At 29.1% G+C, this 15,527-nt stretch overlaps 1 protein-coding gene across 7 annotated transcripts in view; it reads left to right on the plus strand.

Annotated features, from left to right (window-relative positions):
- The window catches only part of LOC107453330 (G protein-activated inward rectifier potassium channel 3), a 92,637-nt gene extending 77,625 nt beyond the window's left edge, over positions 1-15,012 (plus strand). For 5 of the 7 annotated variants that reach the window (XM_021147829.4, XM_071177100.2, XM_021147830.4 and 2 more), the window contains exons 3-6: positions 768-1,089; positions 2,427-2,704; positions 4,865-5,104; positions 11,322-15,012. In XM_021147829.4, the coding sequence (XP_021003488.1) occupies positions 768-1,089; positions 2,427-2,704; positions 4,865-5,096 (832 nt within the window). In that variant the 3' untranslated portion in view covers positions 5,097-5,104; positions 11,322-15,012. Of the gene's footprint in view, positions 1-767; positions 1,090-2,426; positions 2,705-4,716; positions 4,787-4,864; positions 5,105-11,321 lie in introns of those variants that run through there. The other 2 variants (XM_087156838.1, XM_087156839.1) reach the window with 1 other exon arrangement.
- The last annotated feature ends 515 nt before the right edge of the window (positions 15,013-15,527 follow it).

Raw genomic sequence — 15,527 nt, forward strand, 5'->3', positions numbered from 1 at the left:
CACACTTTAATGAAAACTTCCGATTTTACGATCTACAATTGGGTATTTGCACTTCAAGAAGATCACTTTACCCACACATCTGACCTATACGTCAATGGCAGAGGATCGTTAAAAGCAAAAAGACGTGTTAAAGTTGAGCTAATCTTCTCCACATATGTTATAATGTTGATTAACCCGTATCACACATGGAATTTGTTGAAATATAATTCTTTCTCGTCTACGTCTCTTATATAACTTAGATTTATTATTTGTTTATGTATTTTATTGTTACCGTGATATATTTCTGTTTGTGTACCTGGCAACTTCGATGCATAATTAATTTGTTTCTTCTGCATGGCTTCGTGCCTGTCTTTGTGTTACGTAAGAAATATATAGTAAAACATTTAAATATTTGTGAAAGAATGTAAAATGTGTCATCCAAGAAAATTGATACTTGACGGGCTTGACTTTCTCGAACAGAATGAAAAGAACAGTTGCTAACTTAAACAAAAGTCACGTTTCAACAGCCAATCAGGATCGTGAGACCCACACTACGTCACTTGCAGATATCCCATTGCCTTTTCCCCCATTTTATGCGTTTTTGCAATCAAAATTTTTCTTTTAACTTGCATCAATCACAATTTCCAGCACCATTTAATCGATTTCGGCTATTATGCTATATAGCAAAATCAATCCATTAATGTTTTAATAAATAACTGAAAACTATATGTTCCAATGATCTAGTTTTATTCCGCCAACTTTTCATTAAAATGTGGTTTTCGTTTCAGTTATGGTTACCGATATACAACCGAAGAGTGCCCGGAAGGTGTCTTCATGATGTGCATACAGTCAGTCACTGGTGTCATGATACAGTGTCTGGTGGCTGGCATGGTATTTGCCAAAATAGCCAGGCCCAAGAAAAGAAGCCAAACCCTAATGTTCAGTCGTTACGCTGTCGTCTGTTTAAGAGATGGCGTGCTATGCCTGATGTGGAGAGTTGGGGACATGCGAAAATCACATATCATAGGAACACAAGTGACTGCACAAGTGATTCGCAGGAAACTCACTGCAGAAGGAGAAATTATACCCTACTACCACACACAAATCGATGTAAGTTATTCACGATATTTTTTGCGTTTTTCTTTTATTATTTAATTATTGATCTTTTTACAATATTATTTTGGGACGTGGAAATTTTGTTTTTCAGTTTAAAGAATGCTTGTTTTTATTTTAACGTGTGATTATAAGTTTATGTATCAAATGCCTTTTACAACAAAAAACTGAGCGTTGTAAAATAAAATATCAAATGCAATAATTACAGCGTTATGATATGTTCAATATTTATATCAGAAATTTAAACTTTTCCCATTGGCGATCGAAATCGGCTACAGGTGGCATATAGAAGAACTCATTACCTATGGCAACCCATCGCTTGCTTCCACCATTATCATACGGAGAATCAAAAGAGAAAAAAATACGTTAGTTTCTGTCTTGATATTCTAATAGTTTTAAGTTAGGAAACTATATGAAACTGGAAACTACATTGAATATAGTTCTAAATGAAATCGTCATGGAAATATAAAAAAAAAAATTTTGTTAGTTAAATACGAAAAATATTAAGAAAGGGTAAAATATCGTAGTACATTCCTATACAGCTGGAATCGGTCTTCTCCCCAAACGGCGTAATCGAGCGTTGCGATTGCTAATATATTAGCGATCGCAAGATCTTTTTTAGGTGGCTTAAACCAAATAAACCAGATCGGCTTTTTTTAGCATAGATAAAATCCGGTAACCCTGCAAAAAATAAATTAATGTTGGTGGCAATCATGCAAAGGAATAATCTGTTTGGTAGGGCATTGAGTCCGTGTCCAAGAGGGCGTGAGTTCGATCCCCACCAGCCGAAGACTCCCTGTGTAACAAATGGTGACTGGCTCACATTAAATCTATCAAGTCATAAAATCCTCTGTGTTCCCATAGCAAATCATACCTCTGGGGGTACTGAATTGGAGATTGAACGTTCTCTGGTTCAGGTCAAAATAACGATCTGTGGATGATTGAACGAATTTATGCATGAATGGGTCCGCCTTATAAACGGGGTGTGACGTGTGTGTGGCTGAAGTCGTAATTTTGACCACAGATTGCGCCACTGAAAAAAAAAACAAGAAACGTACCCTCTGCCTTAAATACACTTGGTCTCACCAAGCCGCTTGCTGGATTGGCAAGTGGCATTAGAAACAACAAAATCTAAGAGTTATTACTTTGTTTTGATATTTTATGTTTCTGTTTGTCATAAAGCTTTCTTACGAAAATAGCGTAGCAAAATTTATTTTATGAACGTTCTTCGATAAATAAGGTTGCTTTTATTCATCATTATTATTCAATTCACTTTACTGATGTTTCAATTGTGTTTTCCTTATATTAAACAAAAGCTACATATTATGATGCAGGTGCGGTTTGATAATGTTGGAGATAGAGTCTTCCTCATCTGGCCGGCGACCATCGTCCACGAGATCACTGAATCGAGTCCATTCTACAACATGTGTGCCAAAGATATCTTGAGCGACTCGTACGAACTAGTGGTTGCCCTGGAGGGTACTATAGAGTCCACAGGACAAGCCATACAGGCAAGAACCTCCTACATCCCGACAGAGATTTTGTGGGGACATCGCTTTGAACAAATGGTCTGCTACAACGATAATACGGGCGAATTCCTACTTGATTATAGGTATGAAATATCCAATTCACTCTCAAATTATGAATGTTTTTGGGATAGTCACAATAACTTTCAATGTTTTGGTATTGCCGTAATAACAAAGCTGCCAATTCTTACGGTTTTTCCGGGAGATTTTCTTTTTTCTTTCATATTTAAAGTGGTAGTGAAACTCGTGTTTTTCCATTAAGCTTTTCGAATTATAATAATAATTATAAATGAGTTTGACCACCACTATACATATGAATAATTACAATAAATATATAAAAGCACGATAATCTCAATGGTGGCGAATTTTTACCTGGTCGAAAGATAAATATATTTTTGGAGTAAGATTGTTTTTCGATAAATGTTTTACTACCACTTGGAAAATCCATTCTCGGAAAAAGTGGAAGTTGGCAGATATGTAATAACCGTCAAATAATCAATGTTATATGGTGGATGTAAAGGCAAATCTATTTCCTATTCTTATAACATAATAAATATGTTTCTAAGGTATTTTTAAGAATAAAATTTAACCCTTTGATACAGAATTTTTTTAATATATTTTTCTTAGTTTTGTATTAATTTAGGTCAAATATTAAGCATTATATTAGTCATTTTAATAATTTATGGTTATGAAATACATCGTGAAAAACTTTTTTTGCGTTAAATGTAAAATTTTCTAAGCTCGACACACTTACAAACAATTATTTTTTTCCAAATTTGCACTTATTTGCAGTTATTTAGATCTAAGAGAAACAGTTATTCATCTTCGAAATTTCTTTAATTTTCAAGATCAGTTATTGATAACAAAAAAATCTAACTATTTTTGGATTTTTTATTATTTCCGATAATATAACAGCTTTTTTTAGTAACTATTATACTGTTTTTTTTTAATAATTAAATTATACCTAAAAATATTTTGGATTCTTGTTAAAAATGAAATGAAATAATTATGCTCATTAGAGATTGCAAATTAGTATAAAAAATTTATGCTACAACCTAAAATACTGCCTTTTTTGATTACTTCAATTATTTCTTTGCTCTTATATTTCCCTCAAAAATTAAGAGTTTGATAACGTTTTCTTTTCTTTTTTGTTTAAGAGCGATTTATTTACTATTTACGGGTGTTAAATTTGCAAATTTTAAAAGCATATAACTCAGTTATACTGATATAATGCACTTATAATAATATATATGTATTTTTTTAAATAGCTTTCTCTTACTCCAATTTTTACTTACTTTCAGAAAATAAAATTTTTTTAAAAAAATTAAAACTTTTTGTTATGTCTATAACACTAAATATTTAATTTTAAAATCCTTTTATAATTTTTATCACTCTATTGCAATTATATTTATAATTAATTTTATAAAAGTAATTAATGATATAATTAATACTAATTATTCTTACTGGTAAGTAAATTTGAAATACTTTCATTACGGTTTAAATAAATACCAAATACTTTAAACAAATTCGAATATTCAACTACCTAGAAAATATGGGACAGTTCAAAATTAAATAAATGAAGCCAGTCAGTTTAGTTATAAAATATTTTACTAATGAGCTACAATTCAAAACAAAACTCATTGCAAAAAAAAAACTTTAAAACGCAAAAACTGAGAAAAAGCACATTTTTTAAAATTAATCCTAAATTAGTTTTAATCAATCCTAGCTTATCTTTAATCAATTCCAATTTGTTTTTAATCAATTTCAGCAATCCCTTGCCATTTTTATGTAAAACATCAATGGTAAAATCATTTCTAAATAAACTTTAACAAGTTTTTAAACTAAAATGCTAATAATTCGTTAAGATTATTTTCTTCATTATATGGATTTTATTAGTTTTTATAATTTAAATGTAGATAACAAAAAAAATAATAATTATAAAAAAAAATCAATTTTTTTTGTAAAATATTTTTGTGTTAACGTTAACTAACTCCCTTCACATTTTCTACTGTACAGCAAACATTTTTTTTTGTCCTTGTGCAATTTTTAATACCGTACACGCATTTTCTCGTACAATCTACCAACCATTTTCTTGCAGGAGTGTTCTTTATGTCATTGCTTAGTAGATGCCATTTTAACTAGAAGCTTGTTATCAAGTAAATTGTATATTTTTATTTCAAAGTATTGCAAAATATCTGTTTTTTTATGAGATATTCTCATCTACACATTTTTTTCTTATGTTACAGGAAGTTCGACAGTACGTATGGTATTGAAACTCCTCTGTGTAGTGCTCGCGAGTACTACGAGTACTGTCGATTAATGAATGGCTCGTCGAGGGCTGTGAGTTACTCGGCAGCCACCGAAGTCACCAGCCTTGCCTCCTTCAGAAGAAGCGAGTCCTCAGATGCACCGCACGCCGCTGGACTGCATGGTCAAGAAGATTCGAACCAATTATCAGGAAGTTGTGATGAGTGTTGAATACATAGGTAGGATGAATATATATATATGTTACCGTGAATAACAGAAATCGAGAGAATGTCGACTTTCACTGGTAAATGTCCACAATCACAAAGTCGCTTTAGTGAATGTCCAAAATACACTCTATGACAAAACAATCGACGCACTAAGACGAGCAAAATCGACGCTCGATCAGGCTGGAATGAAGCCGACTGGGGACGTATAGTCTTTAGCGACGAATCCCTCTTCCAACTGTGTCCTGGCGATTATCGTAGACGTGTTTGGAGACGCTCAGGGCAGAGGGGGGATCCTGCCTTCACTATTGCAAGCCACACCGGCCCTCAACAAGGCATTATGATCTGGGTGCCATTTCCTTTGACAGCCGGATCCCTTTGGTCGTCATTAGAGGTACACTTACTGCACAGCGGTACGTCGACGACATCCTAAGACCTGTTTTGCTACCGTTCCTTTTGCAGCGCCCTAGGCTGGTTTTTCAGCAGGACAATGCCAGACCACATACGGCACGTGTTGCTATGAACTGTCTGCAATCTTGTCAAACTTTTCCTTGGCCTGCCACATCATCAGATCTCTCTCCCATTGAGCATGTCTGGGATATGATGGAAAGGCGATTGCATCTGCCACGGAATGTTGATGACCTCGTTCGACAATTGGATCGAATTTGGCCGGAAATACCGCAAGAGACCATCCGGGAGGCGACTTTACACATTGTCGACTCCCGGGCACTTCTTTGGCACCGTATTTTGAAATTCGCCAATCTTACATTCGCCAAGTCGGGTTTCAAATTTTCTCGCGAAAATCTTCGAATATTAATTCGCGCATGTTTCACTTGCGACATACGATTTAAAAAACGCATGAGTGAACATGAGGTGTGAATAAATTTAGCTGCTTTAAAAAATTTTGTGTATTATCGTTCTCTTTTTATTCGGACTTCCTGAAACACATATTTATTTCTTACTTTTTTATTTCCTTTTTAGGATAAAGTTTTGTTGTGGGTGTAGGATATATGAGTAGGGTATAGCTTTTTAATTATTTTTATAAAATTATAGCAAATAATTTATGGTGTCTTTACCAAGTATGTGGACACAATATTCTATAATGCAGCAGGGTTTTGTACCTTATTGTTTAGTTTTTAGAACCTTTAATTTAAGTAACTACACAATTTATGAGTTTTAAGCATTTTCTTTTAATATACGTGTAATGATGAGGAGATTGTTGCTGTCAGCTTTATGCATGAATTTATTCTTTTTTACTTTTCTGACATTGATATCTATGATTAAATTTGATGTAATGATTCCCATTTGCAGTGCCTACAATATTTGCGTCCAAACAATTGTACTTAGATTTGACACTTTTTTGTAAATGTTATGTCCCAAACGATAAATTCCTTCATACGTATTAGCCAACTCCACAGCTTTGGTAGCAAAGACTGAAAAATTTGTAGCAGTTAAAGTATATTTATGAGGTGAACACAATTTTGATTAAAGAAAACTTTTTATGATTTGTAAAATAAAAATATGATGTAAACAGTAAGCATCAACTTTGACATTCTCATATCATAACTGTATAACAATATAAGGACAATCTGTTTATTTATTTCTGATTCATTAAAGACAAGATATTGAGTCAAATAAGAGAATCTTAACAATTTTTAAATTTAATAATTTTCTTTAAATAAAGAAAGCAGTTTTAAAGCAATTGGGTTGAAAGGCTGAGGACTTACACTTTTCTCAAAAAAATTAATCGATGTTATGATAATAAAACAAAACTCCTGCGATCAGTTATCTCAGCAAAAGTAAGAATTTTATTATCAAATAAGAAACAATTATTACCATTCTGCAAGGAACAAATAAAATAAAATAGGTCATACAGTTTTCAGACACACAGACTGCATGACAATCCAAGAATAAATATTTGAACTTATAAAGCAAATTGCATACAACAAAAGCTATTGTGTAAAAAAAAATTTAAAAAAAATTTGTTACAAATGAGACTATTATATGATTCCAGCAACTGAAAAATTCTTTCGGAATTTTAAAGACTAATGAAGACTATTAAATAATAACAGAAAAGTTTTCTGTGTCTCTTTTGTCTCATTTTTGAAGCAGAATATAAATTAAAATACACATCTCACTTTTTCTGATCCTGCTTTTCTCTGAATCTTTCTTATTAAAATAGATGAAAATCGTGTTAAATTACGTTACCTTAAGTTAGTAAATGTGTTTTCGCACTTAGGAGGAAAAAAAGGCCGAATTTTAGGTTGATAATAAATGTAATAATTTTCATAATATTTTTTCCATATCTTATTTAGAAGCCCAAAAATTGAATAAAAAAAATTATAAAATATATAGACCAATTGTTGAGTTATAGAATCTAATAAGCTGAAGTTGTTATAAAATTATGAATAAAAAGTTACAAGATGGATATGTTATGAAATTAATGAAGCATAGAATGAAAGGATAAATATATATAGCAAAATATATGATAAAATTAATTAAGAAACAATTAAAACGAAGGTGAGTAATTTCAGATATATGCAAATAATAGTGATAGAAGCAAGAAAAATGGAAAATATCGGAATTTTCCCTGACGAATTTAAGAAACATTAAAAAAAGTTAAGCAGCCACAACTTTAAGTTTCAATAAATATGATTTGATGTTATAAAAAATAAATTAACTATACGAAAATAGTAGTGAATATGTCATAGATTTGTTTCTTTATGTCATGGCTTCACTAAAAATATTTTTTCTCCTTGTTTTCCTAATAGCACGCATTTTACAGAAAATATTTGAATAAATTTAATGAAAATATTTTCAAATTTTTTTAGACTCTCTTATGAAGAAAATACTGTCAATCAAAAGTTGTTCAGTATAAAATATATGCAATTTTTTTAAGATATTGTAAGCATTTTGAAGAATACATATTTTTTCCAAAATAGAAATAATTGATAAAACCTGGTAAAAATGAAGGAAATAAAAATAATTATTTTTCAAACTGAGTAAAATTTTTTTTGATACTTTTATCTTTAAAAATATGTACACTTGATGTGATGATTTATATAGGGAATTATTTTTTTAAACTTTGTTTATTAAGTAAGATATTCAAAAGAAATTGATTATTCTGAATAATTGACTATTTTATTACTCCAGATTTTTATTTAATTTACAAGAATAGTTTCTATTTGAAATTTTTTTTAATCGAAATATGTATGTAATTAACTGAAATAATTGTGTGTATGTAAATTTTTCTTCCTCTTTCTTTTAAGAAGAACGAAGTATTTTGTTCTCGTTATTTGAATTTTTCTAGTCTTAAACGAGGATAAAATTTTAACTTAATTCAACAAGCAACTTTTAAAAATATCCATGAGCGCGAAGATTCATTTATGACTTTTGCGAGTGCTGTATTGAGGATTTGAGGCGAGCGTAGGGTTGCCTCTGAGTGAGGGTTACTAGATAAGGCGGTGAAACAGTTGACAAATAAAACCGCGGCGAGTGGAGGTGCCCGGGAGTCGACAATGTGTAAAGTCGCATCCGGGAGCTTTATCGGTCTATGCCACACCGTGTGACTTGTTACTGTAACTCCGCAATAAATTATTCAATTGTTCTGAAATTTTAATCATTTACTATTCTGTACATTGTCTTCCTATCCACCAATTTTCGTTTCAATCAGACAACTCCTTCTTGGTGAGTCGGTGTTTTTTGTTGTAGAGTGCATTTGTTATATCCGATTTAATATTAATTTATTCTTTGATATTATTATATTTATTTGATATTTTAATATCTGATGAGGACAGATTAGGAGAAACATCACTGTTCGGAGTATCGGTTAAATGTATATTGAGTAGTGGACCTTAAAAAAATTTGATGAAGGACATACCGGTCAAATGTATACCGGGCGTTGGACCTTAAAAAAACATTGATGTAGGGCGAACGTATACCGGGCAGTGGCACTTAATTAGACCTAGTATATATTTCGGACATATACCAAAGCGACTATGTGATGGCGAACATTCACCAGTGGAAATCAACAACCACCCATTTCGGATATTTATGGTAACAACTAAACATAAATGCATTCAAAAGAAGGCTGAAATAAAAAATAAGTATTGAACTATAAAATGTTGACAATTATTAAAGAAGTTATTTTTCCTTCCTCGCAGCACTTAAAAAAGAAAAGTCGATATATGAAAAGAATGTCGTAGAATTTCCTGGTGGTTCAGCAAAATGCTTTCATTCATCAGAACTTAAATAATAGATTCGCGAAATAGTTCAAGGTTATTAAAGAATGCATATTGCTAATGGAAAGAAAAACTTGTTTTAATTATTGAAAAATATATTTTGAACATTCTTGTGTCATTCCTTAGATGTTAAAGGCTGTTTATTTCCTTTGGAGACAGAGCCTCGAAAAACAGCATTAAAGAAATAATATCGGGTTCAGTGTGAAAGCGATATTGGCTCATTACATTGGCAGGGATGTCAACAACCACTTTCTGCAAAAGTTTTAAAAAATTGGTAGCAAAATAACTTGTTGAAAAAGAATAATTACGCCAACTTTTTTAATGTGTCACCCCGAGATAACTACAATAAAGTTGCATTTTATATAATTCTTTGAATTTTTGATATGTAGTGGTAGATAAATTACTTAAAATAAAACTTAATCAACTAAAATTATTTAATTTCGCTACCACTAGAAAATAGTTTTTTACAAAGCGAAGCAAGTTGGTATATCTACAGTGGGAAACTGACTAATTACAGTTATGCAAATACTTAATGCCTAATTCGGATGCGGGGACTAGAATTCTGAAATCAGTTTTGTTCCTAAACCTACACATTTTCTTTTCTTTCGAAGAATGATATTTTTAGTTTATTATTTATTATTAAACAGGGGAGCTCACCAATCCCGATGATTGCTTCGCAATAATTGGCATAAAACAGTTGAAATTATTCAACTAAAAATATATGTACAGTACAGAACCCATTATCCGGAAATCAGAAAACCGGAAAACCAAAAAACCGGAACGAAATTCGATAAATTTTCCCGCAACTTTTAAAAAAAAAAATTTTTTTCCTCATAAGGTTTTAGGATTTTTCTTTCTTTTTTGAAAGATGTTTACCTTACTATCATTTCAGAAATAATCATTAGTGTATTACCTTATCGTTTTTTCTTATTTTTAAGATTATTTCCAAAATTTTTTTTTTTTTCAGGTGGGTTTAACAATAAAAAAACGGCTTTTTGTAGCGATTCAGAAAACCGAAAAAATCAGTTATCCGGAATAGCGATAGTCCCGATCGTTCCGGATTATCGGTTCTCTACTGTACTAAAAAGAGACTTGTGCCTCCATTTCCCTCTTCCAAATATTTCTCTTATGACACTATTAGGATCTATAAATGAACATAAATCATTTTTCTAAGTAATAATTTTTTAAATAACATTTAATATTAAAAGTATATTGTTATAACGAATTTTGGGAAGTCACAACTGCAATTTAATATTTTTGCTTACCAAACGGACGAATGTAAATTTTAAATACAATTTTTGCATTCATCACTTTGTGCATGAAGTTGAAAGTTAAGTTTTCAATCATTTAACTAATCTCTTTCACCGTCATTCATAAATAATATGTTAACGTCATTTGCACCAAAAAATAATAATTACAAAACTGTTAATAAGATCAGACACCGATTGAAGTAACTTTATCTTAAAATGTAACGTAGAATTACACTATTCTAATAATAATAAAAACAGTCCTTTTAAACTTTTAATTTAGAAATCAAACAAAATCAAAAACGTAATAATAACAGTATAGGTAATTTTGACCTTTAAATTAGGGAAACAAAAATATTTATAGGAAAACAATAGCTTTATAACTTATATCAATTTTATGCAGATGATAACCAAACCAAAATGAAAATTAATATGGGAACACTGGATCCTACCATGTGATTTTCCAGCCAATAAAATTGTATTGACAACAATGGAAAACTGCAACACCATCATTAAATTTTTATATATAGTAAGAAACCTGTGTTATCTATCAAAACGAATTAAAGCAATGATTTTGAGACTATCTCTTTACTGTTTCATAATCAATCATTTCTTGAAAAAAGTAACTAAATATTAAGGCCCAAACGAATATATATTTAAATATTAAAATTTCGCATATTTTAGAACATATAACGATTTTAATGTTTTGGAAATTAAATTTATTCATTTTTTTTTCTTTTTTAGATTGCTGCTAATAGAAATACTCATATTCTAACGTTCTTTTTTCATGGTAATGACGTCATGCATATGGATTAGACCAAATTCTGTGATATTCAGTTTGATTTGGCGCCAAGGAAATATAAAGTTTCATATTATTTTTCGATTTTGCATCGTATACAGACCTTTAAGTGTCTCTGATTTCATTCCAAAGGAGAGACCAAAGATATTTTTGGAATTCCAACTTTTCTAACACGCAGTGGAACAATATAGTATTCTAATATTCATTCTTCGTGATATCTGAAGTCGGAGCAGTATTTCCAAATATTGAGAGTGTCTTAATTTATATGAATCCCAGAGATTATGACAATCATTTTAAGTTCTGTACAATTCTAAAATTGATTTTTTAGTGACCGTTAATGAATTTTTTACCTGTAGTTATTATTTTTATTTCATTTCATTATTTTAATATAGATTTTGTTGTCTATATCTGATACTGTGTTGATATTTATATGTAAAAATACAAATATTTGTTTAGAAATATTACTTATCTGCGAAAAGTAGGTATTTTATTGGCTTTGAAAAGTTTTCTACATTTTATATCTTGAAAAGTTGTTTTATAGTGATTATTAAATACTGCATGATTGTGAAATGATCATTCCAGTTTTATAAAAAAATTTGTCTTTAAATAATTCCAAAATTTTATTTGAAAAATTGTTTTTTTTTCCTTCCTTATTTCTGTATAGTATTTACATATTTTTTTTAACTAAATTTCTTTCATTATATTAATAAGGATTTTTGTTTAAATTTAACATTTTTTTTTATCTACATTCCATTTTGAAATGAGAATAATTTTATTTGATTTTTGTTGCATTTGAATCAATAAATAGAACCTTTAACTTAAATAAATTTTAATCATCCTATAATTAATAAAATTAACTTATCGCTAAATAATAATACATCTAAGTTGCATAATACTATAATAGTGGTTAAAAAATTTTTATTATTTTTACTTTTAATTAAAATTTTTAGCAGTACAAAAATCCCACAATTTAACAACTCTTTAAAAACTCACAGAAATAAATAACAAAAATATACAATTTTTCAATGAATAAGCTGTGATGGTATTTTAAAATGTTTACAATGTGCCTTTTCAAACAATAAAACTTAATGAATTTATTTGAATTGCCTTTTATAAATATTCACATGAAAATGTTTTTTTAGCTAATTTCAACAATTATGTCAACACTACTTTTATTTTTAACAGGAAAATTTGCGTTCTTCATCAAATGTGTTTCAAATATGTGGCAATAAGAATTAAAATTCTAGTATGAATAATATTTTTTTTCTTTTTTGTTCTATTAATTAGTGGGAACATGAACAAGATTGTATCAAAAATTGTGTATTTTAAGTAAATGTTCCGAAAAAAACATGTATGTTTATTTTTGCATTATTCTTCACAGTATGAACATTTATAATGATTTTTAAAAATATTCTTTAACTAAATGCGCATGATTCGATAATTATTGATATATTTTGACGGTATCTAATTTATACACGGAGATGTTAATTTATACACGGCGATGTTAAATCTTCGATTTCGTCTAAACATATTAAGTGATAAAGAATTAAAACTTGCAGAATTTCGGTTAATTTTACCAACACTTTAAAATGCCCAGTATAACATAGGTGGAACAAATGAACTATTGTTTTATATGAACTATTGTAGTATTTATATATTATATTGGTAGGCAAAATAACAATAAACGAATTTATTAAAGCGAAGAATAATACATTAAAAAAAAATCATGTTATCACTAGAAAAACTTTTCAAAAAAAAAGGGAAAAAAAGGAGTAACTTAGCATCTTATTATAGTACAACCAAATTCAGTTTTTTTTTTTTTTTTTTTTACTCAAAATGGAGGCTAGAACAAAAAATACTATATAAATCATGGTTTAATACATAACAATTCAAAAACTATGAATATAAATGAAGATTTTGGGTAATTACATTAATAATACACATACTGTTAATTTTTAAAAAAAAATCAAGAGAAGTTAAAATGAGTTATAGATGTTTTGATAAAATGCCATTTAAAGATGTAAAGGTTAGTTTTATCTACATGTGCATTAATTGAAAATATGCTGTATATTTATTATTTTCATAAGTTTCAGTTTACACTTTTAAAAGAAGTTTTTAAATGTATAACAAAATCGTGACTGAGTGTAATAAAAAAATCAAATTGATTAAGTGGATGAAAAAAAATTTTTTACACTCTATTAAATATGGAATATAGTTTCATGTTTACTAGATAAAAATTACTTTTTTTGTAATCAAATCTTCATGTTTTTATTCTTAATATAATAAATGATTTTAAATTAAACTATTTTGAATGAAAATAATTTATACATTTTATATTTCAAAAGATTTGGTTATTTTATAGAGTGTATTCTGTTACCTGTATGTTTGTGTGAGAGTAAATTTGCTAATTTATGTTTTTAGATTCTTACAGATTTATTAATTATGAAATTGAGATAAATATATGTATACATTTTTTCTTACGAAAATAAAACTGCAGAAAAAACTGTGTCAATGTAAAAAAGCTGAAATTATTTAAGCCACTTAGTGCCTTTCCTGTGTTGCAAACTGGCTATAATCGACAACTGGTATTGCATAAGAGCTTGTTGATATTTACTTTTGCTTTAAAAATCACTATGATGCCTATAAAAACAAACTGATATCAGTGGCTTAATAAAATGTGCTATAGCAAGCTGTGATATATGTTCATGTCTAGAAAATTGAAATTCTTTGGAAGTTTTGTAAAAAGAAAAGTTTTTTGATAGGCGGTTATCTCTTGTGAAGCTTGTCTTGCCATATTAGAACATATAAAATTTAGTGAATATATTTAAGAAATACTAATCAGTGGTATGCATATATAGATGTATATATGGTTACACAGACTAATATCAAAATCATTGGTGTGGATTGGAACTATATAATGATGAGCCACATTAACAAGTAAAAGCATTTTTGGTGAGAAACAGCAAACTAACCTGCAAAGTAGTTATTTGGAAACAATTTTAAGGAAACATTTTATAGAAAAGATTAAATGTCGCGTTACAGAAAAGTGTAGCTTATCACTATATTACCCAAAATACCACATTATACTATTTTTTGTTATCCTGAACTAATTATTAGTAAATTCATTTTTTTGTGTTTAACTGCATGTATTAATAATGACAATTTATAACATAAATTATAATTATTGCATACAAATAGGCGTAAACAGCAGTAGCTATTAATCTTTATCAGTAAATCTCTATGTTTATATTTGCTTTCTTGAATGGATTATACATTACCCTTGTAAATACATGTATAATCAGAATATTACCCATGCAAGTAAGCTTAAAAAAATGAAAAATTATCTACGTCTGGAGCTAGATTTCTTGCAGTGGGGAAAAAATAACCCTTCCTGTGTGCATTTGTGTTGCCATAAACAAAGTTTTTTTTTTTTTGTATTTCTGTCAGTATGTGGTAATTTAGATTCTAAGCACACACACGTTTGTTATGTCATTGTGTTATTTCATTCTGTAAATAATTTGCTGTACAATACCCTATATACACACTGTTATCTAGTTCTTTTTTTATATACACTTGTTTAGAATCTTTGTAAAAAAATATTAAAAATAAAGCGTATATTTTATTATGTGCACAGAAGCAAGTAGTCTTATTTTGCTGTAAGCAGACAAATACGTAAAAGTTATTTTTTTTTATACATGCTAACGTGTTTAAACGCAAAATTAAAGAAATATTATGCAGTATATCTGTCTGGTTCTGACTGATTCAACTAAACTTACTATCCTGTAAACAATATTTTCTAAAATTAGATTAACTGTAATTAGATTGTCTCCACAAAATTACAAATAAAATCAAATATTTAAATTAAATTTCATTGACCATTTGCAGATTCATCGCAGACTTTTAAATAATGAATAAAATCATATATTTCTAATTGTAAAAAAAAAAAGCAGTCTTTACAATTATATAATTATTAAAAAAAAATTAAAACATCATAACTGTCAATAAATTCCTTAAATCAAATGACAAGCGAATCTAAAAGGTTAAAACACAATAAATAAAATGCTAGCGTTAAAATATATTTCAGAATAACATACTAAGCAGTATGCATAATCAGGAAATGATGCATTACACATTCTGTCCAGATTTGCCTC

Source organism: Parasteatoda tepidariorum, chromosome 2 (genome assembly GCF_982258835.1).
Source record: "Parasteatoda tepidariorum strain Cologne lab strain chromosome 2, Ptep-v5.0, whole genome shotgun sequence".
Taxonomy (NCBI): domain Eukaryota; kingdom Metazoa; phylum Arthropoda; class Arachnida; order Araneae; family Theridiidae; genus Parasteatoda; species Parasteatoda tepidariorum.